Source organism: Macaca mulatta, chromosome 10 (genome assembly GCF_049350105.2).
Source record: "Macaca mulatta isolate MMU2019108-1 chromosome 10, T2T-MMU8v2.0, whole genome shotgun sequence".
Lineage (NCBI taxonomy): Eukaryota > Metazoa > Chordata > Mammalia > Primates > Cercopithecidae > Macaca > Macaca mulatta.
This window is the reverse complement of record NC_133415.1, coordinates 10,353,374-10,378,564: the sequence shown is the minus strand read 5'-3', so window position 1 is coordinate 10,378,564 and position 25,191 is coordinate 10,353,374. Positions and strand designations below refer to the sequence as shown.

Sequence of the window (25,191 nt, the reverse complement as noted above, 5' to 3'; positions counted from 1 at the left end):
TCTAGTGCCAGTAAATAATTAAACATTGTTTTTAGCTATTGCCTTTGCAAAACTTAAATATCTGAGAAAAACTAGGCCTCAGCTCATTAAAATATTGCAGTGATAACATCCTTTTCTGTTACTCCTGGTGGAGCGGGTTTTTTTGTTTGTTTGTTTGTTTGTTTGTTTGTTTGAGACAGAATCTCACTGTGTTGCCCAGGCTGGAGTGTAGTGGCACAATCTTGGCTCACTGCAGACTTCGCCTCCCAAGTGCCAGCAATTCTCCTGCCTCAGCCGCCCAGGGAGCTGGGACTACAGGCATGCGCCACCACACCTGGCTAATTTTTGTATTTTTAGTAGAGACGGGATTTCACCATGTTGGTCAGGCTGACTTCAAATTCCTGACATCAAGTGATACGCCTGCCTCGGCTTCCCAAAGTGCTAGGATTACAGGAATGAGCCACCGCGCCTGTCCTGGTAGAACTTTTATTATGTTGATAAGTTGAATCTGGTAGGTTGGTCTCTCTGGGCTTCTTGTCCTCCAAATGTGCACATGGCAGTTTATTTTTTGAGAAGTTGATATATTTCAGGTACTCTCCCCTTACAAACTCCATCTTAATCTAAAGAGTTTTTGTCAGATGAAGGAGGGGGAGGCATATAGAGCAAGGTAATGAAATGTGCTCAGCATCATAAAAAGGTAGAGCTTGGACCTCGCCCATTACAGAGTTTACCCTTCAAACACCATGCAGTATTTTTTCTTGGAGAAGTCTTTTCATTTCACTTCCAGTTAATAGCAGGGTCTCCTTTATTGTATCCATTTTTAATTGAGGAACTATTTATCATTTTGTCTTAATTTGTTTTTAAGTTACACCAGACTACCAATTATATATGTTTCATTTAGGAATTCTTTTTTTCTCCCAGGAACCCATGCTTGCCAATCATTTAGGAATTTTTTTTTTTTGAGACAGAGTCTTGCTCTGTCGCCCAGGCTGGAGTGCAGTGTCATGATCTTGGCTTACTGCAACCTCCGTCTTCTGGGTTCAAGCGATTCTCCTGTCTCATCCTCCCAAGTAGCTGGGGTTACAGGTGTATGCCACCACACCTGGCTAATTTTTATATTTTTAGTAGAGATGGGGTTTTACTGTGTTGGCCAGGCTGGTCTCGAACTCCTGACCTCAGGTGATCCACCTACCTCGGCCTCCCAGAGTGCTGGGATTATAGGCGTGAGCCACTGCGTTCAGCCAGGAGTTCTTCATTGGTAGCACTAAGTAATGGAATTTGACAAGGAAAGAACTTCACAAGTTTAATGAAATTATTCCTTTAATAAAGAATAACCAATCTCTTATTTTGTGACAAACTATTCAGTAACTTTTATTTAGTGGACAGAGATGATTATTTGGGATTGATATTTGACTTTACATTAAAAGTTTATTATATATGCTCAACTTTTCTACCAACTCGGTATTCTTCTGGACTTCCATTTATATCTTCTTTATCTGGTTCCTTCAAGTCCTATGCATCTGAGTACGAGATATCCAAATAAAATTAATGCCTAAAGACCACATTTATTAGTCATAAGAAATACTAGTGCAAAACATTCTGTTAGGGAATTGCATGAAAGTGAAAAACAATCTAACAGAATCATTATGAATTTCTGCTCTCTCCACTTCGGGTTTTTGGTTGGTTGTTTTTTATAAGCCTTTGTCAGAACACTTCAAGTTTTTGATGTCTTCACATTTTAGAGTGGTTAATAAATTTTATTTCAGTAAGCTAAGTAATAAATTTAGAAGAGTAGATGGAGCTCTGAAGGCTTCTGCTACCTGATACTATGACAAGGCCTGTTTTCCTCACTGTCTCTAGTATGTAGCCCACTGTAATATTTTGCTTTACATCTACAGTAACAGGGACCAAAGAGTATTTTTTATAGAGTCATTTCTTATATTGTGCTCGGAAATACAGACAAAAATTCTTTTATCACAGAAAGACAATTTCATTTCAGTAAGTATTATATTTTAATGTATCTCACCTTGCCACTTTTTCTTTATGTGTTCCTCTATGTGTTCAGTGTATAAAAATTGGAAAAAGTCTAATTAAAATCTGACATGCTGGCCGGGCACAGTGGCTCACGCATATAATCCCAGCACTTTGGGAGGCCGAGGTGGGCGGATTATCTGAGGTTGGGAGTTTGAGACCAGACTGACCAACATGGAGAAACCCCGTCTCTATTAAAAGTATAAAATTAGTGGGGCATGGGAGCACATGCCTGTAATCCCAGCTACTTGGGAGGCTGAGGCAGGAGAATCACTTGAACCTGGGAGACGGAGGTTGTGGTGAGCCAAGATCGTGCCATTGCACTCCAGCCTGGGCAACAAGAGTGAGACTCCGTCTGAAGAAAAAAAAAAAAAAGCTGACATGCTATTACACTGGTAGGATTTTCTTTTTCCAGCGTCCAAGCCATATTTCCTACACCGGATCCTGCTGCTTTAAAAGACAGACGGATGGAAAACCTAGTTGCATATGCTCGGAAAGTCGAAGGAGACATGTATGAATCTGCAAACAATCGAGTGAGTGTCTAGTTTTTTTTCTATCAATAGCCAAGATCGAGCCTGTTGTGGTTATTTTATTCCTTTTTGGCATGTACAAGTAGTACATGTGCTTCAGACGGGGACACGCTGTAGCTAACCTGTCTTATTATCACCAAGCACAGTTAGGATAACAATGCAATTTCTTAAGTGTATGTCATCAAGAATTTTATGTTTTTCCTCCTAATGCAATGCACTCATGTGGCACTTTATCTGGTTGTCCTATCAACCTAAAAAGTGGCTGAGTGCGTGCAGTGGCTCGATGCCTGTAATCCCAGCAGTTTGGAAGTCTGAGGTGGGCGGATCACTTGAGCCTAGGAGTTGGAGACCAGCCCGGCAACATAGCAAAACCCCCCATCTCTACAAAAAATACAAAAAATTAGCCAGGCATGGTGGCGCATGCCTGTAGTCCCAGCTACTCAAAAGGCTAAGATGGGGGAATCACCGGAGCCTTGGAAGTCAAGCTACAGTGATTCATGGTTGTGCCACTGGTAACAGAGGGAGACCTTGTCTCTCCCAAAAACAGGAGGGGGTGGTGCTGAGCTGTTAACAGCTCTGTTCTCTCTTCACTGGAATATAATGAAGTAGCAACTTACTATTGTTAACGGCAGTTCAGTTTCTCTACGTAAGTTGAACTTTCTAAATTGGCACCATATAGAATGAAACTAGTATCTGTTCTCAGATTTTTTCTGTTACCTGGTGGTAGTTCCTTTTTTCCTCATCTCCCTTATTTTACTTCAACAATTCAAAAGGCGGAGTACTACCACCTTCTAGCTGAGAAAATCTATAAGATCCAGAAGGAACTAGAAGAAAAACGAAGGACTAGACTACAGAAACAGAACATGCTACCAAATGCTGCAGGCATGGTTCCAGTTTCCATGAATCCAGGGCCTAACATGGGACAGCCGCAACCAGGAATGACTTCTAGTAAGTGTTTTTTTGTTATATTTCTATTTGAGAGAATTGATAATAAAATAGTTTCTATCCAGAGTCATTAATTTCTATAAGCTTGTGTAACTATTCTGGAGTTTTTTAAATAACCATTTGCCTTTGCAGAGAAAATAACTCATCTACTAGTAGAAACAGCAGAACAAGTATATTTAAGATGTCTGGGCATGGTACTTAACATACCTTGATAATCTGGCAATGTTTTTAGAGCCCAAGGTGTAAACTTCTCTAATAGTGACACCTGGAAAGCGATAGCCTACAGATATGCACAGATTTCTCTGAGACTGGCTTGTGTGGTAAGTAGCCAGTAGATGTTTGTAGGCTGACCAGGTTCAGGAGCCCTGTAACACACATAATATCATATTACACTGTCACACTTCCTTCTTGACATAAAATATTCTAAGGCTGGGAACGCTTTTCTTTTTTTCTTTTTTCTTTTTTTTTTTTCCTTTTAATTACATTTATTTTAATGCTGAATTTACTCCCGTTACCATAAATTTTTGTTTCCTCAGTTTCTTCTCGGATCTCTTTTTCTTCTGGGCAACCTCCTCTTCTGGTTTAGGAACAATCTATTCCTTTTCAGTAAGGATCATCTCAGTGTGGCAGGGAAAGCTCATGTATGGGTTAATCCGACCATGAGCTCTGTAGGTCCGTCGGTGCATCTTAAGTGCTTTGTTCACTTGGATATGCTCGATGACCAGAGAATCTACATCTAAACCCTTAAGTTCAGCATTACTCTCTGCGTTTTTAAGCATGTGCAGCAAAAATTCAGCACTCTTTTTGGGCCACCGACCTTATGTCCAGCCACACTGCTTGGCCTGGGCACATCTGCCAACTCCACCATTGTAAGGTCGGAATTGTACACACTGTTTCTGTAAAGTGACATCTTTCAGATACTTCGTGGCTTTTCGAATATGCATACCCTTGATGGCCTGAGCAGTTTCACGAGTGTTCTTAAAGTGAACACGAAGATTGGAACCTCTTGATTTGCATGATTTCGTGGGGTTCTCCGGGTCAAGTGAACAGCGAACCATTTTCACAGATTACCTCAGGCCGCTTAGAGAAAGAGGTTTTTGTTTTTGTTTTTGTTTTTTAAAAAGAGACAAGTCTCACTCTGTCAACCAGACTGGAGTACAGTGGCGTGATCTTGGATCATTGCAGCTTCCGCCTCCCAGGTTCAAGCAACCTGGGATTGCTTGATTCAATCAAGCAAGGATTCAGGCACGTTCAAGGATTACAGGCACGTGCCACCACGCCTGTCTTAATTTTTTTATTTTTCATAGAGATGGTGTTTTGCCCTGTTCGCCTGGCTGATCTCAAACTCCTGGCCTCAAATGATCAGCCCACCTTGGCCTCCCGAAGTACTGATTACAGGCATGAGCCACCGCTCCCTGCCTAGAAGCATCATTTAAAATTACATTTTGACAGCTTCAGTTTCTGGTTATAGCATCATTATTGACCTGATGAATTAACCAGATAGCCAAGACTATGATAAATTGTCTTAATCTTTGACTTATTGGTAGGATCAAAGTAGTGAAATATGGAGCAGGCACACCATTTTCAGGAATGACACAGGCTGTTTAAATGCTGTGAGCAAGGCTGTGATAGGAAAAACCTGCATTTACTGAGTTAGGAAATGCTCATGACCTATCAGAAAGTGCCAGCTGAGCCAGCAGGTAGTAAACCTCATACCATCAGTAGATTATAGGTGGGCTAAGAAGTTCATCTCTTGCATTCATTGAAGTAGTAAAGTAAATAACCATTGGTTACCACTGGCCTTTAGCAGCCTCATTTGCTAACTGAAGTGTGCCAGGTACTGTTTTCTAATGTGTAAAAAGATGGCAGGAGCAACATTGCTGAGGAAATAGCATATGTGGAGGCTGCCCAATAGTAAGGAAAAACACATATTTTTTGAGTAGTTTGTTAGAGAACAAATTTTGAGGAATGAAAAAGTCGAGATTAGAGTTGAGACTGCTTCAGTACATGATTTGAACTTGAGTAGTAACTAAAGATTTAAAAAAAAAAAAAAAGGCCGGGCGCGGTGGCTCAAGCCTGTAATCCCAGCACTTTGGGAGGCCGAGGTGGGCGGATCACGAGGTCAGGAGATCGAGACCATCCTGGCTAACTTGGTGAAACCCCGTCTCTACTAAAAATACAAAAAAATTAGCTGGGCATGGTGGCGGGTGCCTGTAGTCCCAGCTACTCGGGAGGCTGAGGCAGTAGAATGGCGTGAACCCGGGAGGTGGAGCTTGCAGTGAGCAGAGATCGTGCCACTGCACTCCAGCATGGGCAACAGAGCAAGACTCTGTCTCAAAAAAAAAAAAAAAAAAGGCTAGGCGCAGTGGCTCACACCTGTAATCCCAGCACTTTGGGAGGCCGAGGCGGGTGGATCACGAGGTCAGGAGATCGAGACCATCCTGGCTAACACAGTGAAACCCCGTCTCTACTAAAGAATACAAAAAATTAGCTGGGCATAGTGGCGAGTGCCTGTAGTCCCTGCTACTCGGGAGGCCGAGGCAGGAGAATGGCATGAACCAAGGAGGCGGAGGTTGCCGTGAGCCGAGATTGTGCCACTGCACTCCAGCCTGGGTGACAGAGCAAGACTCCGTCTCAAAAATAAATAAAATAAAGTGGACAGGCCAGGTATGGTGGCTCAAGTCTGTAATCCCAGCACTTTGGGGAGGCTGAGACAGGTGGATAATGAGGTCAGGAGATGGAGACCATCCTGGCTAACATGGTGAAACCCTATCTCTACTAAAAATACAAAAAATTAGCCGAGTGTTGTGGCAGGCGCCTGTAGTCCCGGCAACTCAGGAGGCTGAGGCAGGAGAATGGTGTGAACCCAGGAGGCGGAGCTTGCAGTGAGCTGAGATTGCGCCACTGCACTCCTCCTTGGGCAACAGAGCAAGACTCCATCTCAAAAAAAAAACAAGTGGACATACATGAGATACTTGGTTTTGGTAGAATTTACTCAAGTTCTGGGTGAAATTTGAGCCAAGTCTAAAGTCTCTGAGATACTAAATTGTATTCTAATGTCAGTATAAACAGTATGGTACTGATGTAAGCAGGAATAAATGGTAGTGGAACTGAGTATCAGCCTTAAGTATATATTGACCTTTAGCTCGTACTAAATCTGACATTTTGTAGAATGAGATTTTTACCTTTATCTGATACACAGAAAATAAAAGAAGCATAAAAAGGGTTGAGCATGGTGATGGCTCGCGCCTGTAATCCCAGCTCTTTGGGAGGCTAAGGCTGCAGATCAGTTGAGCTCAGGAATTCAGGATCAGCCTGGCAACATGGAGAAACTCCATCTCTACAAAAAATACAAAAGTTAGCCAGACATGGGGGTGTGTGCCTGTAGTCCCAGCTACTCAGGAGGATGAGGCAGAAACATTACTTGAGCCCAGGAGGTGGAGGCTGCAGTGAGCTGTGATTGTGCCACTGCACAATTTTTATGTAACGAGCATGGATTATGCATGTACTTTTTTTTTTTTTTTTTTTTTTTTTTTTTTGAGACAGTCTGGCTCTGTCGCCCAGGCTGGAGTACAGTGGCCGGATCTCAGCTCACTGCAAGCTCCGCCTCCCGGGTTTACGCCATTCTCCTGCCTCAGCCTCCCGAGTAGCTGGGACTACAGGCACCTGCCACCTCGCCCGGCTAGTTTTTTGTATTTTTTAGTAGAGACGGGGTTTCACCGGGTTAGCCAGGATGGTCTCGATCTCCTGACCTCGTGATCCACCCGTCTCGGCCTCCCAAAGTGCTGGGATTACAGGCTTGAGCCACCGCGCCCGGCCGCATGTACTTTTTATAAAGCTTGCAGAGTTATAGATAAAAGTTTATATAAATGTTGAGCATTTCCTCTGTCAGTTTTGCTTGTTTACTAAAGGTTGAAATTTGTCTGAAGGAATAGACATCTACTTAGAAGAGTAGGCATGTCTTCCTCTCCTGTGCCTTAGGCTTGAGTGCACAGCCCTTGACGAAGGGTGTGGCCAGGGTGGAGCCAGGTCACTGCAGACATCTGTCCTTTCTCAGGGTGCTGTAAAAATATTATTTTCTCTGTGCACTGTATTGAAAGTGCTACACTAGAGCATGTGCTGATAATCCAGGAAGAAGACCTTAGGATTTATGTATGTATATTTTACTTTATTAAGAATTATTCCTATTTTTGTATTTAAGAGGTACATGATATGTAGTGTGGTATAATGTGCATATTATTTAAAATCAGTGTTCACAGTTTGTGTGCATAAAAACATTGTGCTACATGATCAGATTTGGCCACCATTAGACATGATTCATAGCTATTATCCATGGAGATACTCTGTTGCATGCCAACCAGAGGCAGACTTTGTTAAACAGTAACACATTAAATGCTGTAATAGCTTCACTTTTTTTTTTTTTTTTTTTTTGTGAGACAGAGTCTTGCTCTGTAGCCCAGGCTGGAGTGCAGTGGTGCGATCTTGGCTCACTGCACCTTCCGCCTCCCAGGTTCATGCGATTCTCCTGCCTCAGCCTCCTGAGTAGCTGGGATTACGGGTGCCCACCAACACTCCTGGCTAATTTTTTTCTATTTTTAGTAGAGATGGGGTTTCGCCATGTTGGCTAGGCTGGTTTTGAACTCCTGACCTCAAGTGATCCACCTACCTCAGCCTCCCAAAGTGCCAGGATTACAGGCGTGAGCCACTGTGCCTGGCCTATAATGGCTTCAATAGCTTATTTTTCTATCAACATTGAAAGCACCCGGGCTTATAAAGGAATACCAACAAATCCTCTTGGAGACATTTTTCTGTATTCCAGAAATAACATTTTCTTCAAGTTTCTGTCTAGTTCAGAGCTTTATTTTGTGTGATTCATACTCAATTTTCAAAGGTATTATTAAAAATATTTTGTGGGGTTTGTGTGTGCAGTGAGTTTTTTTTTTTGGTTGTTTAAGGGCAGATGGTGCAAAGATACTTCTTTATTTCTCTTTTTTACTCTAGATGGTCCTCTGCCTGACCCAACTATGATCCGTGGCAGTGTGCCAAACCAGATGATGCCTCGGATAACTCCACAATCTGGTAAATAGTGAAAAAAAAATTTATTTTAAAAGAATCCCTGGTGTACTGCAAGATAATACTTGCTACCTTGATACCCACTTTATACCAACAGCAAGTGTCATGATTACCTGCCCATAGAGGAAGAGGGGGTGAAGAGCAGGTTGGTTGGCAGATCACAGGGCAGGTGACATTAAATGATCAAACATCCATTTAAAAACAACTGCAGGCTGGGCGCATTGGCTCACGCTTGTAATCCCAGCACCTTGGGAGGCTGAGGCTGGTGTACCACCTGAGGTCAAGTATGAGACCATCCTGGCCAATGTGTCGAAACCCTGCCTTCTAGTAAAAATACAAAAATTAGCCAAGTGTGGTGGCACAGGCCTGTAATCCCATCTACTCGGGAGGCTGAGGCTGGAGAATCACTTAAACCCAGAAGGTGGAGTTTGCAGTGAAGCGAGATCTTGCTGCTGCACCCCAGCCTGGGTGACAGCGAGACTCCGTCTCAAAAAAAAAAAAAAAGCAGATTGTAAAATTTGTAAAATTCGGTTTGAAGATCCTGTTAATAATGTCTGTTTACAACTGCTGTGAGACATATTTATTTATACTTACAAGGTTGAAAGCCAGTTTATTAGTCCTGATAAAATACAGAATCAGGGCCGGGCACGGTGGCTCACACCTGTATCCCAGCACTTTGGGAGGCCTAAGCGGGCGGATCACGAGGTCAGGAGATCGAGACCATCCTGGCTAACACGATGAAACCCTGTCTCTACTAAAAATATAAAAAATTAGCCAGGCGTGGTGGTGGGCTCTTGTAGTCCCAGCTACTCGGGAGGCTGAGGCAGAAGAATGGCGTGAACCCGGGAGGCGTTCAGTGAGCCGAGATGACACCACTGCACTCCAGCCTGGGCAACAGAGCAAGACTCTGTTTCAAAAAAAGATGTAGAATCAGACATAAGAATTCTGTCTTTTATTCTTCAGTTTCAGAAAGGCGTTCAGATCTAATATTTTGCACATATTCACAGGTTTGAATCAATTTGGCCAGATGAGCATGGCCCAGCCCCCTATCGTACCCCGGCAAACCGCTCCTCTTCAACACCATGGACAGTTGGCTCAGCCTGGAGCGCTCAACCTGGTTAGTTTGACGTCTTTAGTAATCATTTTGGCCTTTATCTGGTATTTTGAAAATCCTGTTTGTTCCTAATTTATAAATGCTCACAGTTATTTAAACAGACCATAACTCCTAGTTCTTCTGTAATTCTTCTGTATTTAATTCTACTAGAAAGCTGACCAAAAAACGAAAACAGCCAGGCCCTTGTCCCTGGAGTGTCCATGTTTAGTGGCCTGCATGCGTTTTCATGGTCACCTCTCTTCCCTGATGTCTGTCTTCCCTTCTCCAGGCAGAGAACTGTCTTTTTGCAAGGTTGATGGTGCATTTGCCTGGTTCTTGAGCTCGGAGAAGAGAGGCTAGGCTTCTGCTCCTTATGTGAACTCTTAACCACTTCATCTCTCTACCTTGACCCCGACCCTCCTGCTGCCCTTTAGAGTTAGCTGGTGCCTCTGAATCTTGGCCCCTTTGGGGCCCCTTCTTGTCTTATGAAGTTTTTTGCCTTTGGAGATTTCTTTCTTTAAGGCCTGAATTTGTGTAGGGTAATTTTAGAAATGAAATATAGCATTGCTAGAGCATTTGTGGACCATGAATGCTACCAGATTCTGCCACAACTTGTAAGATTTTACTTGTTTTTACATATTATGGGTCTTAGAATTTGTGTTATTACTACATCACTGACATGAGCTTATGAAATTGTGATTAACTCTCCTCACTTAACAGAGCATGCAAAGAAAGTTACCTGCTATCCTTGTGCTAGACATATTTGTGTACCAAGAGAATGTGTGTTTGTTCCATCCTCTTACTATTTCTTGAGAGTAGACCTAGGTAAACTGTGAGGCTATTTCCCTTTTTCTGCACAAGAGTCAGTTGTTCTATAACTTTCTTCCTTCTCCTCTCCAGCCCTCTTCACCTATACTCCTGTCTTTGACTTTGCTTAATAAACCTGACATTAGGACCTTTTGATGATTTTAGTTATAGTAGAATAACTGTAATGAAGCAGTTTGGTGATCTGTGTTTTTTTGCAGCCTATGGGCTATGGGCCTCGTATGCAACAGCCTTCCAACCAGAGCCAGTTCCTTCCTCAGACTCAGTTCCCATCACAGGGAATGAATGTAACAAATATGCCTTTGGCTCCGTCCAGTGGTCAAGCTCCAGTGTCTCAAGTATGTCTCATAAGTGGATTTTTTACTTTTTTTTGATTCTTGAAATTTCTCTTGACGTAGGTTTTTATAGGAAAGAGTGGCAGCAGATAGTGGGTGAAAACAGATGATTTTTTTAAAAAATAACAGTTTTAGACTTAGGGTGTTCTGAACCTTAAGAGATTATTCTGTGACATAGCAATGGTGTTAATTGTTACAAATTAGGAAATAATATAAATGGATGGTTTTGTTTTTAGTAGTGAACACTTTTAAATAAATCTTAGAATTAAACACAATGTAGAAGGAATTCTGGCTGAAGAGAGCATAGGCAGGCCCTAGAGCACTGTGCTCTCAATTCTGTCGTTTTTCTGCAGTGGCTGAGGCCATTCGGCTGAGTGGTTTGAAGTCGGTTTACTTAAATACTGTATCAATGGTGCTGTCCAAAGCTATATCCCCAGTAACAGGGTATTTTACACATTTTGAAATAGACACATTGCTACTCTTTGTTTAACCAGTTTGTGTCCTAAATTCATATAACGTGCCATGTAAGTATTTCTTTAATTCTGTTTTGAATTGCTATCTTATGTTTTTTATTTTAACAGGCACAAATGTCTAGTTCTTCCTGCCCGGTGAACTCTCCTATAATGCCTCCGGGGTCTCAGGGGAGCCACATTCACTGTCCCCAGCTTCCTCAACCAGCTTTGCATCAGAATTCACCCTCGCCTGTACCTAGTCGTACCCCGACCCCTCACCATACTCCCCCAAGCATAGGGGCTCAGCAGCCACCAGCAACAACAATTCCAGCCCCTGTTCCTACACCTCCTGCCATGCCACCTGGACCACAGTCCCAGGCTCTACATCCCCCTCCAAGGCAGACACCTACACCACCAACAACACAACTTCCCCAACAAGTACAGCCTTCACTTCCTGCTGCACCTTCTGCTGACCAGCCCCAGCAGCAGCCTCGCTCACAGCAGAGCACAGCAGCGTCTGTTCCTACCCCAACAGCACCGCTGCTTGCTCCACAGCCTGCAACTCCAGTAAGTAGAGATTTGATTTAGGCAGAATCATTAGAGCTGTACTGTAGTATTATATTATTTCTGGGTCATTTCTATTACTCTCTTTTGCTTTATCTCTTACTGTTTTCTCCACAAGTAGAGTGTAATCTGTTTTTCATTAGGGACTTTCTTATCCTGTTTTGCATTCCTGTGATAGGACCTAACGTAGCAGGAGTGTAAAGATTTTATTTAGCTCTGACTTTGACCATTATGTTTCATGTTGTATCCTGAGGTCTGAAGGTACGTAGAGGGGTATGACAAGGGGACACAGTCCTTCTCTTTATTTAGTATATTATTTAGTGTAACACATAAATTTTACATATATTTAAAGAATCTTTTTCAAACAGTTTGAGCTTTAAAACTTAGAGATTAAATTGAAAAATTGCAGATTTGGGCAGGCGCGGTGGCTTATACCTTTCATCCCAGCACTTTGGGAGGCCTTGGCGGGCAGATCACTTGGGGTCAGGAGTTTGAGACCAGCCTGGCCAACGTGGTGGTCAGAGACAGGTCAACCCTGTCTCTACAAAAAAATAGAAATATTAGCCAGACGTGGTAGTGGGTACCTGGGAGGTGGAGGTTGCAGTGATCCAAGATCACGCCACTGCACTCCAGACTAGGTGACAGAGTGAGACTCTGTCTTTAAAGAAAAAAAAAATTGCAGATTTATGAGTCCCTGTGGCCCTAACCAAAGTTAAAAAATTATCTAAGATGAGAGAATTATATACCCAGAACAACCTGTAGCTTCCTTGTGAGAGGTTGGTTATGTATATAATAAAAATCCAAATTCTTATCTAATAGTTGAATCCTTATTAATATAACTTTTTTTAAGGGTTTAGAAGCTTCTACTTTGATATCGATACTAATATATTCTCAGTCACGTTGATGAACTGAGAAGTCCCATGAGTCACAGCCATTTTATAAAGTACTGTACTTGATGGACAACTGGTTCATCGTGGCCTCTGATAGACAAGGAGGGACAGAATGAGAGAGGAACCAGTGGATCTGCTTGATTTTATTCTTTATAAAATCAAAGTAGTTCCAGAAAATACTGACTTCTCATTAGGAGGTTTCTTATGACAAGCCTTAGGGAAAAGACAGAGAATGCCAGTTATCTCATTAGAATCTAGTGATTCCAAACAGCCACCCTGTGGGACATCATTATATTTATTGTCTCCTTTTCTGTATCTTTGAAATTTTCTCTGGTGAGAAGGTAAAAACAAAAAAGATAGCCAGTCTTGGCCGGGCGTGGTGGCTCAAGCCTGTAATCCCAGCACTTTGGGAAGCCGAGACGGGCGGATCACGAGGTCAGGAGTTCGAGACCATCCTGGCTAACACGGTGAAACCCCGTCTCTACTAAAAAATACAAAAAAAAACTAGCCGGGGCCGGGCGCGGTGGCTCAAGCCTGTAATCCCAGCACTTTGGGAGGCCGAGACGGGCGGATCACGAGGTCAGGAGATCAAGACCATCCTGGCTAACATGGTGAAACCCCGTCTCTACTAAAAAAATACAAAAAAAACTAGCCGGGCGAGATGGCGGGCGCCTATAGTCCCAGCTACTCGGGAGGCTGAGGCAGGAGAATGGCGTAAACCCGGGAGGCGGAGCTTGCAGTGAGCTGAGATCTGGCCACTGTACTCCAGCCTGGGCGACAGAGCGAGACTCCGTCTCAAAAAAAAAAAAAAAACCAGCCGGACGAGGTGGCAGGCGCCTGTAGTCCCGGCTACTCGGGAGGCTGAGGCAGGAGAATGGCATAAAAACCCGGGAGGCGGAGCTTGCAGTGAGCTGAGATCCGGCCACTGCACTCCACCCTGGGCGACACAGCGAGACTCCGTCTCAAAAAAAAAAAAAAAAAAAAGATAGCCAGTCTTTATTATTTTCTTTCACTCGCTTCTGTATAAATGTGAGCTCCTCTGAAGCAGACATCTTTGAAATCCCCACACACTGCCAGATAATGATAGTTATCAATGAAATAGTTGCTGGCTCTTTGATGTACAACCAGTATTTACAAGTCTTAATTCTCCTGTTCTTAAGTATAATTAAAGGAGGTGAAATGGGCAGAGCAAATGAAAACACCGTGAATGAATATAAGCCAAGAAATAGGTGGCTAATTCTGCTGTCTTGTTGCTTACCTTACATTCTGATTGTATCATTGGCAAACACTGTGTGTGTGTCACCCACTCCCCTTGTTTTTCTGCCCAGCTTTCCCAGCCAGCTGTAAGCATTGAAGGACAGGTGTCAAACCCTCCATCTACTAGTAGCGCAGAAGTGAATTCTCAGGCCATTCCTGAGAAGCAGCCTTCCCAGGAAGTGAAGATGGAGGCCAAAATGGAAGTGGATCAACCAGAACCAGCAGATACTCAACCGGAGGATATTTCAGAGGTGAGAGAGTAGGGCAATTACTGTTTGATTTGGTTAGGACCCCAGTCTAGGAACCCAGTTTTTAAAAAATATTACAGAAAAATACTTTGATAATTAGATCTCATGGCATAGATTTTGCATGAGAAAGGATGTTCAGACTACTGATTCCCAACTAGATATCTTTGGAATACTAAAAACTCTTACCTTTTAGTCTAAAGTGGAAGACTGTAAAATGGAACCTACAGAAACAGAAGAGAGAAGCACTGAGTTAAAAACTGAAATAAAAGAGGAGGAAGATCAGCCAAGTACTTCAGCTACCCAGTCATCTCCAGCTCCAGGACAGTCAAAGAAAAAGAGTGAGTCTCTTAAACCGTTTGTTCTGGAGATAACATGAAGAAACCAAAAACCCAGGGCAGAATTGCAATCATGCCTCTTAGGCCTCAGAAGTTGCCATTAATGTGATTTCATTAACCTTGAAGCCCTGGGCCTGGTCTCTTCATTGTTATTAATAATTTTTCTTTCTTCCTTTCTTTATTTTTTAATATTCACTTGCAGCAACCAATGAGTTAGTCGTTCCCCTCATTTCTTCAGGGTTCCGTGTGTTAGTATCCCCTAAAAATTTTCTTATTTTTCAAGAGAGAAATGTTTGTAAATAGCCTTGACTAAAATGCAGGAAAGAATAGCAATAATAATAGTATTTGTCATTCACCTCCTGTGTGCTGAGTACCCACATTGTCTCATTTAATAATTTCTTTCTTTGTCTTTTTTTTTTTTTTTTTTTTTTTTTTTTGGTTGGATTCGGAGTCTCGCTGCATCGCCAGGCTGGAGTGCAGTGGCACGATCTCAGCTCACTGCAAGCTCCACCTCCCAGGTTCACGCCATTCTCCTGCCTCAGCCTTCCGAGTAGCTGGGACTACAGGCGCCCGTCACCACGCCCGGCTAATTTTTTTTGAATTTTTAGTAGAGACAGGGTTTCACTGTGTTAGCCAGGATGGTTTCGATCTCCTGATCTCGTGATCCCCCTGTCTCGGCCTCCCAATAGTGCTGGGATTACAGGCGTGAGCCACCGCGCCCTGCCTTTTTTTTTTTTTTTTTGAGGCGGAGTCTCGCTCTGTCACCCAGGAGGGAGTGCGGTGGCACGATCTCGGCTCATTGCAAGCTCTGCCTCCTGGGTTCATGCCATTCTCCTGCCTCAGTCTTCTGAGTAGTTGGGATTACAGGCGCCCGCCACCACGCCCAGCTAATTTTTTATATTTTTGGTAAAGATGGGGTTTCACTGTGTTAGCCAGGATGGTCTCCATCTCCTGACCTCATGATCCGCCTGCCTCAGCCTCCCAGGGTGCTGGGATTACAGGCATGAGCCACCATGCCCAGCCGTCTCTTAAACTTAAACCTAACATTCGTCATTAAAATAGTACGTGTCTCTTTTTCTTTGGGTCTAAAATACCAAGCAGTTTAATGAAGGAGTCTTCTGTTGTGTGCCCCTGACTCCTTGTAGTATAAGACAATACCAGATCTAGTCTAGTCCCTGACTTATTAAATACTGATGTCATGAAGAAAGACTTTTCCTTTCTTGCTTGACTGCATCTCCCTCTAAACATGAGTATCTTGTATCTTGTGAACCCTTTTTTTTTTTTTGGAGATGGAGTCTCACTCTGTTGTCCAGGCTGGAGTGCAGTGGCGCGATCTCGGCTCACTGCAACATCTGCCTCCCGAGTTTAAGCAATTCTCTTGCCTCAGCCTCCTGAGTAACAGACTAGCGCACCACCACATCCAACTAACTTTTTGTATTTTTAGTAGAGATGAGGTTTCACCAGGTTGGCCAGGCTGAAACTCCTGACCTCAAAGTGATCCGTCCACCTCAGCCTCCCAAAGTGCTGGGATTATAGACGCAAGCCACTGTGCTTGGTCCCGTGGACTGTCCCATTTGGCAGTCTCTTCATAAATTTTTAGAAGCCTTTGGATTCTGTTTCTAATTGACCAAGTCTGTCTTCACTGAATTTGTGACTGAAAAGTTAAGCTGAGGGTGAAGGGTGTTTAAAGGTGATAAGATGCAGTTTTTTAGGAGCTGCCTGAAGCAAAGCAGGGCTTAGAATCTAGAACCAGTAATTGAGCCCGTAGCGATATTTCCATGGGGACAGAGTAGTTAATTTTGTTATTTGATTCTTGGGGTGCTTTTAGAGCTTCAGCCTGAATGGTTTTTTAAAGTTCTTTTGCTTAATTGATAACTAATTTCAAATGCACTTTTTAAGTTTTCAAACCAGAAGAACTACGACAGGCACTGATGCCAACATTGGAGGCACTTTACCGTCAGGATCCAGAATCCCTTCCTTTTCGTCAACCTGTGGACCCTCAGCTTTTAGGAATTCCTGTAAGTATTTGGTGGTACTTCTGACTTTGTTTTTTAATTTGATAACAGCTTTGTTGATAGATAATTTACTTTCCAAACAGTGTAGCCACTCATTTCAGATTTACAGTTCAGTGTTTTTTTTTTTTTCCTGAGACAGGGTCTTATTCTGGTTGCCCAGGCTGGAGTGCAGTAACACAATCTGCTCACTACTGTCTCCACCTCCTGGGCTCAGGTGATTCTCCCATTTCAGCCTCCTGAGTTAGCTGGGATTACATTCATGCGCTACCTCACCTGGCTAGTTTTTTGTATTTTTTAGTAGAGACGGGGTTTTGTCATGTTGCCCAGGCTGGTCTTGAACGCCTGGACTCAAGCAATTGGCCCATCTCAGCCTCCCAGAGTGCTGAATTACAGGTGTGAGCCACTGGGCCTGGCCTAATTCAGTGATTTTTAGTATATTCACAGAGTTGTGCATGACACTTTTATTTTCATCATCTGAAAAAAATCCTTTACCATTAATAGTCACTCACTGTTTTCTCCCGTAGCACCCCAGTCCTCAACATCAGCAGACTTCATTCTCTCTCTGGATTTATTTGTCTGTTCTACACGTTTCATTAAATTGAAACATATAGTATGTGATTATTTGTGCCAGGACGTTCCTTAGCATAATGTTTTCAAGGTTCATCCATGTTATGTTGTAGCATGAATCAGTACCGCATACCTATTTATGGCCCAATAATATTCCATTATTTTTCTTTACCTGTTGATGAGTTGATAGACATTTAGGTTGTTTACACGTTTTGACTATTAAGATAGGACCACAGTGAACATTGATGTATAAGTTTTGTATGGATTTAAGTTTTTGTTTCTTCTTGGTATTTACCTAGGAGCAGAATTCCTGGGTTATACAGTTTGTTTACTTTTGTTTTGTTTTGTTTTATTTTGAGATGGAGTTTCACTCTTGTTGCCCAGGCTAGAGTGCAATGGCACGATATCAGCTCAACACAACCTCTGCTTAGCGGGTTGAAGTAATTCTCCTGTCTCTCAGTCTCCCAAGTAGCTGGGATTCCAGACATGCGCCACCACACCCGGCTAATTTTTTTTAGTAGAGACGGAGTTTCTCTAAAGTTGCCTCCATATACTGGGGTGCTGGCAGGTTTCATTTGGTGGTTTTAAACTGTTACTTGGCCGGGCATGGTGGCTCATGCCTCTAATCCCAGCACTTCGGGAGGCCAAGGCAGGCAGATCACTTGAGGTCAGGAGTTCAAGACCAGTCTGACCAACTTGTAAGCCCATCTCTACTAAAAAAATAAAAATTAGCTGGGCATGGTGGTGCACGCCTGTAATCCCTTGGGAGGCTCAGGCAGGAGAATAGTTTGAACGAACCTGGGAGGCAGAGGTTGCAGTGAGCCAGGATTGCGCCACTGCACTCTAGCCTGGGCAACATGTTGACAGAGACTCTGTCTCAAAGGTCAAGCACTTCCAGAGACAAAAGCCTTTTAGGAATTTTCTTTTCCTGTATCTTGCTGTCATTTCAGATGGAACACTTTAAGTTCTGTGGACTTAGTTTCCTCATTGTACACCCCTTCTAGTACTAAAATTTTAAGCGTCTTTAACTTTACTGATCTCACATGTACTTTCATAAAGTACCTGAAGTTGCTTCAGTAGACTATCAGCCTGAAGTCTGGAAAGTCCATAGTAGTTCTGTTTCTCTGCCCTTTGAGTAGTTTAATATCTCTGTAGACTAATGATTTAAAGAAGTGATAGACATCAGTCACCTCTTGGGGAATATAGACAGGCCAGAAACTAAAACACTGCCTGGAAGATTAGCAATGATAATGGATGATACTCTATCTCCTGTAAAAATAGTTAGACTTGAGTAATGTTTGATATCACTTGTCGTCTTTCTAGGATTACTTTGATATTGTGAAGAGCCCCATGGATCTTTCTACCATTAAGAGGAAGTTAGACACTGGACAGTATCAGGAGCCCTGGCAATATGTCGATGATATTTGGCTTATGTTCAATAATGCCTGGTTATATAACCGGAAAACATCACGGGTATACAAATACTGCTCCAAGCTCTCTGAGGTCTTTGAACAAGAAATTGACCCAGTGATGCAAAGCCTTGGATACTGTTGTGGCAGAAAGGTAAGAAATGTGTTTCAGATTTGACTTTAACTTTTCTAGGATGCCTAGAATAATACAGTGGTGTCTGGGGTAAGAGAATATCCTGCTTCTGGCTTTGACATGGCTTTTTTTTTTTTTTTCTCCCCCTTTTTCTTTTTTCTTTTTGACAGGGTTTTACTATCCCAGGCTGGAGTGCAGTGGTGAGGTCATAGCTCACTGCAGCCTCAACCTCCTGGGCTCAAGCAATTCTCCTGCCTCAGCCTCCTGAGCAGCTGGGACTACAGCTGTACGCCACCATGCCTGGTTTTTTTATTAAATTTGTTTTATAGAAACAGGGTCTTATGTTGTTCAGGCTGGTCTTGAACTCCTGGGCTCAAGCAGTCCTCCTGCCTCCGCCTCCCAAAGTGCTGGAATTACAGGCATGAGCCACCTCTCCCAGCCGACACAGTCTCTTAATGTGTGCCACAGTAGTAATGTCTCTTAATATGAAATGGACTTTCTGGGCTGGGCGCTGTGGCTCAAGCCTATAATCCCAGCACTTTGGGAGGCCGAGACGGGCGGATCACAAGGTCAGGAGATCGAGACCATCCTAACATGGGCTAACATGGTGAAACCCCGTCTCCACTAAAAAATACAAAAAACTAGCCGGGCGAGGTGGCGGGCGCCTGTAGTCCCAGCTACTTGGGAGGCTGAGGCAGGAGAATGGCGTAAACCCGGGAGGCGGAGCTTGCAGCGAGCCGAGATTGCGCCACTGCACTCCAGCCTGGGCGACAGAGCGAGACTCCGTCTCAAAAAAAAAAAAAAAAAAGAAAAAAGAAAGAAGAAATGGACTTTCTTTAAAGGCATTTTTTCAGAACTGGCAATTGTATGGAAAAGTTGATCAATTAAATAATCAACAGACTGTGAGCTCATCTGGAGTAGGGGCATTCTTATATTCACCTATGGGTGCAGATTCCTCAGCATGTGCTGACTTTCCTGTACATACTAATTCACATTATTGGTTTTTTGTTTTTAAAATAAGACTGTGGTCTTGCTGTGTTACCTAAGCTGGTCTGGAACTCTAGGGCTCACGCAGTCTTCCCACCTCAGCTTCCTGAGCACTGCAGGCATGTGCTACCCTGCCCACATATTCCTGTTGGGTTCTTTGGTAAAGTGATGGAAGGATATGACTGCTAAGCTTACCTCAATGTTTTGAAATAATGTAGTAGTAAACCAAGAATGATTTTCAAGAACTGAATTAGCCCATTATAATTAACATAAATGAGAACTAAGACACCACTGACTTTTGTTTCTAATTTGCCATTCTTACTGTTCTAGCTTGTCCTTAAGGCCTCTGTGCATTTTAACAAATGGTTTCTTTTGCAGTTGGAGTTCTCTCCACAGACACTGTGTTGCTACGGCAAACAGTTGTGCACAATACCTCGTGATGCCACTTATTACAGTTACCAGAACAGGTAAGCTTGGCCAGGTGTGGGCTATGGTCCATGCGTCCACTTGTCCAGGGAGTGCATGCGGATGGGCCAGCACACATACAGTCATGGTTCATGTGTATTTTGCTTGAAGACAGCTGTATAGCACAAGTTCTGTTTTTTGTCTTCTGCCTTTGTTTGCAGAATTATAAAATTTTCTATCAAAGGAGCCTTGCATCAGTTACCGGGGTTCCTCCCAAAACCTTGAGAAGTTAAGCAACTTTGTGAGTTGTTGGCATAGATGGGCCTATATGCCAGGCCCCACTTCTCTTTCTACTGTGTTTTTATTGATCACCACAGACTGAGGCAAAACTGAGAAGATTCTTAAACTTTGAAACTCGCTAGACAGCTTTTTGGAAATGTTTCCTTTTTATATGAGGCCTATCCCTAAGTAGTTGTTCTTAGAATACATGAAAACAGGATTCTGGAGTCTTTTCTTTGCCTCATTAAGCAAATTAAAAGGAAAACCTCACATAGGTTTTACCTTACTTTTCCCAATACAGCCTTGTATGTGACAGAGGATGATTTGAGTCTAATAAACGAGGCACCTCCCTAATTTTCTCCTGCCCAATCAATGGCTGTAATTACATAAATCGCATTCACTAATCTATCTTAGCCACAATTTGTCTGCTGTTATCAGTGATCACCTACAAATACAGCTTGCATTGGGTATTTATTTGGGGCTCTGATACAATAATAAGGCAGGATGGTATTAATACCCTTTATTTGTTTTTTTTTGTTTGTTTTTGTTTTGAGACGGAGTCTTGCTTGTCACCCAGGATGGAGTGCAGTGGCACTATCTCGGCTCACTGCAAGCTCTGCCTCCCGGGTTGACGCCATTCTCCTGTCTCAGCCTCATGGGTAGCTGGGACTACAGGCGCCCGCCACTACACTTGGCTAATTTTTTTTTTTTTTTTTTTTTTTTTTTTTTTGTCTTTTTAGTCGAGACGGGGTTTTACCATGTTAGCCAGGATGGTCTCCATCTCCTGACCTCGTGATCCACCTGCCTCGGCCTCCCAAAGTGCTAGGATTACAGGCGTGAGCCACCGTGCCCAGCCTACCCTTTATTTGTTAATACCAAATCCATGGTGTTCATTTTTGCTGAACTTGTGTGCTGCAGATGCATTTCTAGCTTTGAAAAGTCACTTAAACTTTTTCTTTTATTTACAAAAAGTTAGGTGTGCTTCTAATGCTTTGATTTTGCAGTGAGTAAAAATCTAGCTTTTTATTCATTTGAAACCTAGAAAAGGTGGGACTCAAGTTGTTTATAAGTATCTTATGTTTAAAAAAGCAAGTAACTTGACAGGAAACTTTTCTCATGTTTACTACAACAGTAGTCTAAAGTGTTTATCTTTGCACCAAGCCATCTTTAATCAGGTACCTGCACACATCACTTCCTTTTGAAATGTGTCACTTGATGGCTGTAGTCAGTATTTAACTACTTGTGCAGGCTTTTCAGTAAAAAATTTTTTTCTTTGTTTATTGAGACAGGGTCTCACTCTGTCACCCAGGCTGGAGTGCAGTGGCGCAATCTCAGCTCACTGTAACCTCCGCCTCCCGGGTTCAAGCGATTCTTCTGCCTCAGCCTTCCAAATAGTTGGGATTACAGATGTGTGCCACCATGCCTGGCTAATTTTTGTATTTTTAGTAGAGACAGGGTTTCACCATGTTGGCCAGGCTGGTCTCAAACTCCTGACCTCAGGTGATCCACCCTCTCGGCCTTCCAAAGTGCTAGGATTACAGGCATGAGCCACTGTGCCTGGCAATGGTTGCTTTAGATTATTGTTTTCTGCAGTTGTATCTATAGTGGGCTTTTGGGGTCGGGGGCAGGGGCTGTGGTTTTTTGTTTTGTAAGTGGGAAGAGGTGTGATGCCTATACTTAGGTAATGAGTAGCAGTTATTCTCTCCCTGGTATATTTATCCTTCTTCCTCCTTTTGATTATTTACATCACATAGCGTTAATTGCTGAAATGAAAGGATATGGGTCTGTGTAATTGAAACTTTTGCTTTTATTTGCAGTAATCATTTGCTACTTGTGATCCCATTTGAGATATTTAATGCTAATCTGTGCTTTGCCTTGGCTTTCTGCTTTGTGTTGTTCTGTCTTGCTTTTATGTTTTTTGTTGTCTTGCAATCCCTCATTTCTTCGTTTGTTTTGTGTTTTTTTTTTCTCCCTCATGCTTGTCGTTGTCTGCACTTGGCTTTGATTGCAAAAAAAAAAAACAAAAAAAAAAAAACAAAAAAAAACAAAAAAACCCAAACTGTGGGGCCCATATATCTGCATCATTGAATGTCCTTGTCGCCGTTGATGACCTGCTCTCTGCTCCCGTCCCCCTCCTTGGCCTGCTGTGATTGGTGGCTTCGTTGCTTGGCTTGGGCTGTGTTGTGTGAACGGAACAGTTCACCCCAGTATGGCCTTCTTGCCGACAGGTATCATTTCTGTGAGAAGTGTTTCAATGAGATCCAAGGGGAGAGCGTTTCTTTGGGGGATGACCCTTCCCAGCCTCAAACGTAAGTAACTGCATTATTTTGAAAAGTGCTGATTAATTTGTTGTCTGGTGATTATGCATAGGCTTATTTCTAAATGAACTTAAGCTATGCTGTTGAATATGGTAGCCATTAGCCACATGTTGCTATTTAAATGCAAATTAATTTAAATAAAAATTGTTTATCACATGGACTACTCACATTTCAAGTGTTCAGTAGCTATAGCTGTGTCTGGTGGCTGCCATATTGGTCAACACAGATAGAAAACATATCCATCATAGTATAAAGCTTTATGAGACATCACTGAACTAGGGAATATGTCAGCGGTAGGCAGTCATCTTAGTTCTAGTAAAAGTGTTCTGTATAGGAAGCAATCAGCTTATCTTCGAAAAATTGGAAGGTTAGTACAAGAAAATATCATTATTAACTGTTCTGAGTTTGAGGGTAATTGAACTGATAACCACCTTATGCCCTTCTCTTGTAGGTTAACAGAAGATCCAAGTCACTGTTATAGTGAATAATAGACTTTAACAACATGCAGGGGTTTAAGAGATTTGCTTGTGCTTTGCAATCTCGCAAGCTCTTACCACTTAGTAAATGGCCAAGAAAAAAATTTCAAACAGATAGTCTAATAGTTTTAGAATTCATACTGGGACTATTTAAGAAGGAAAAATTGTTTAGTGTAAATTTAATATTATTGCAGGTTCTTTCTTCTGTTTAGGACATTGCACAAACATATGGAATTGTCTTGTTCCTAGTAAAAATGGGGCTTCTGAGAAAAGCTGGTTAATTTTTCTAAATTGGGTTGTAATGATAGCAGTGTCTGGGTGCTAGCTAGGAGAGTAGTTACTAGGAGCCTTTGATCCTTGAAACATTTTGACACTTGGTTAAGCCAGGAAGGTTAGCTCTAGGGTAAGTTTCCTTGATGCCAGAAGAGATGTAAGCCTTGCCATTGAACTCTCTCAGGTGGCTTACCAAATACTCTAAACCTTAAGGCAGTACATCTCTAACTTTGAAAAGTGTAGGAACAAGACCCTTCCCAATTCTGCAGGCCTATAGTGGACCCAAGTGTCTGTTTCTAACTCCCAGATTGTTCCAGTGCTGCTGGTCTTCAGATTGCACTTGGAGTAGCAAGACAGGCTATTAACAGAGACGAATGAATCTCTAGACCATAACTAGTATAAGACACAGTTTTCAGTGTGGACATGTCCTCATTTTTGTAAGGAAGTATAATGGAAGTCCAAGTTGGGCCCCCTAATGTGAATTCTAGTTGGAGAATGGTAAGACTGTTAGCTTTTGTATGTAGTGAGGCTATGAGCGGTGTGTTAATGCTGGGTTTCAGGATGGGAAGCCATGTGAAATTTTAAAATGTTAAATATGGGATTTTTGTACTTCAAAATTACCCCAAAACATGCATTCTTAATGTTGAAATTTTATATTGATGTAAAAAGTTGTTTGTGAAAAAAGACTTTTTATTTAAGTAGTGATTTACTTCCCAGTATACACACCATCTTTTGTAATTCAGTCTAGGAACATTAAACTGTAAAAAGATACAAATACGTAACACCAAGGGTAGTAATAGACAAGATTTTAAAAGGAAAAGAAGGAATCGTATTTCTAGTTCTTCCTGGGTTCTCAATTTCTGGTAAGAGGAAATTTATTTACTATGAAGTCCTATAGAACATTCCTTTACATAAACATGCATTTTGTGTGAGCCAGGAATGCAGCTATTTAAATATGTATTCTTAAAAAACCTGAATCTGTTTATACTGTGAAGTTTGTTACTTTGGTTAGAATACAGTCAGATTGCTCATCTCTATCACTTTTTCTCATTGTGTCCCTTTTCTCTCCTTAGTACAATAAATAAAGAACAATTTTCCAAAAGAAAAAATGACACACTGGATCCTGAACTGTAAGTACGATCCCCTTGAATAGTCAGTACGCTTTTTCTTTTTCCCTTTTATTCTCTTGGTTTGCATGACCAATCAGATGATCCTATATTCTTGGGCTAAATCTACATAACATACATCTAATGGATAGTAAAACTATGGAAAACATTGAAGTACTAAGGAAGATTATTTCTTAATGTTAATTTTAATGTTCTTGATGTTGAATGCGAAACATTAAAGATCTAAACTTCTAGTTTGCAGTGAGGCCTTTTAGAGCATGGAGGACTGAAATGTGTGTTTTCTAGATGTTCCTAAAATGGATGGGATGGTATTTTGATTTATTTGGAATTTTCAGCACCAGTAATCTCTTGGCTGCGCACGGTGGCCCCCATCTGTAATCCCAGCACTTTGGGAGGCCAAGGCAGGCAGATCACCCGAGGTCAGGAGTTCGAGACCAGCCTGGCCAACATGGCAAAACCCTGTCTCTACTAAAAATACATAAATTAGCTGTGCGTGGTGGTGCGTGCCTGTAATCCCAGCTACTCGGGGGGCTGAGGCAGGAGAATCGCTGGATCCTGGGAGGCAGGGGTTGAAGTGAGCCGAGATCCACTGCACTCCAGCCTGGGTGACAGAGATAGATTCTATCTAAAAAAAAACAATTAGCC

At 42.4% G+C, this 25,191-nt stretch overlaps 1 protein-coding gene across 2 annotated transcripts in view; it reads left to right on the top strand.

The window, feature by feature from the left end:
• EP300 (E1A binding protein p300) overlaps window positions 1-25,191 on the top strand; it is a 91,197-nt gene that overhangs the window by 50,175 nt on the left and 15,831 nt on the right. The window contains 13 exon segments of one of the 2 annotated variants that reach the window (NM_001266486.1): window positions 2,426-2,543; window positions 3,314-3,488; window positions 8,487-8,564; window positions 9,566-9,675; window positions 10,677-10,814; window positions 11,393-11,830; window positions 14,046-14,225; window positions 14,416-14,560; window positions 16,457-16,575; window positions 18,463-18,702; window positions 20,047-20,135; window positions 22,581-22,661; window positions 24,493-24,549. In NM_001266486.1, the coding sequence (NP_001253415.1) occupies window positions 2,426-2,543; window positions 3,314-3,488; window positions 8,487-8,564; window positions 9,566-9,675; window positions 10,677-10,814; window positions 11,393-11,830; window positions 14,046-14,225; window positions 14,416-14,560; window positions 16,457-16,575; window positions 18,463-18,702; window positions 20,047-20,135; window positions 22,581-22,661; window positions 24,493-24,549 (1,968 nt within the window). 2 annotated transcript variants of the gene reach the window in all.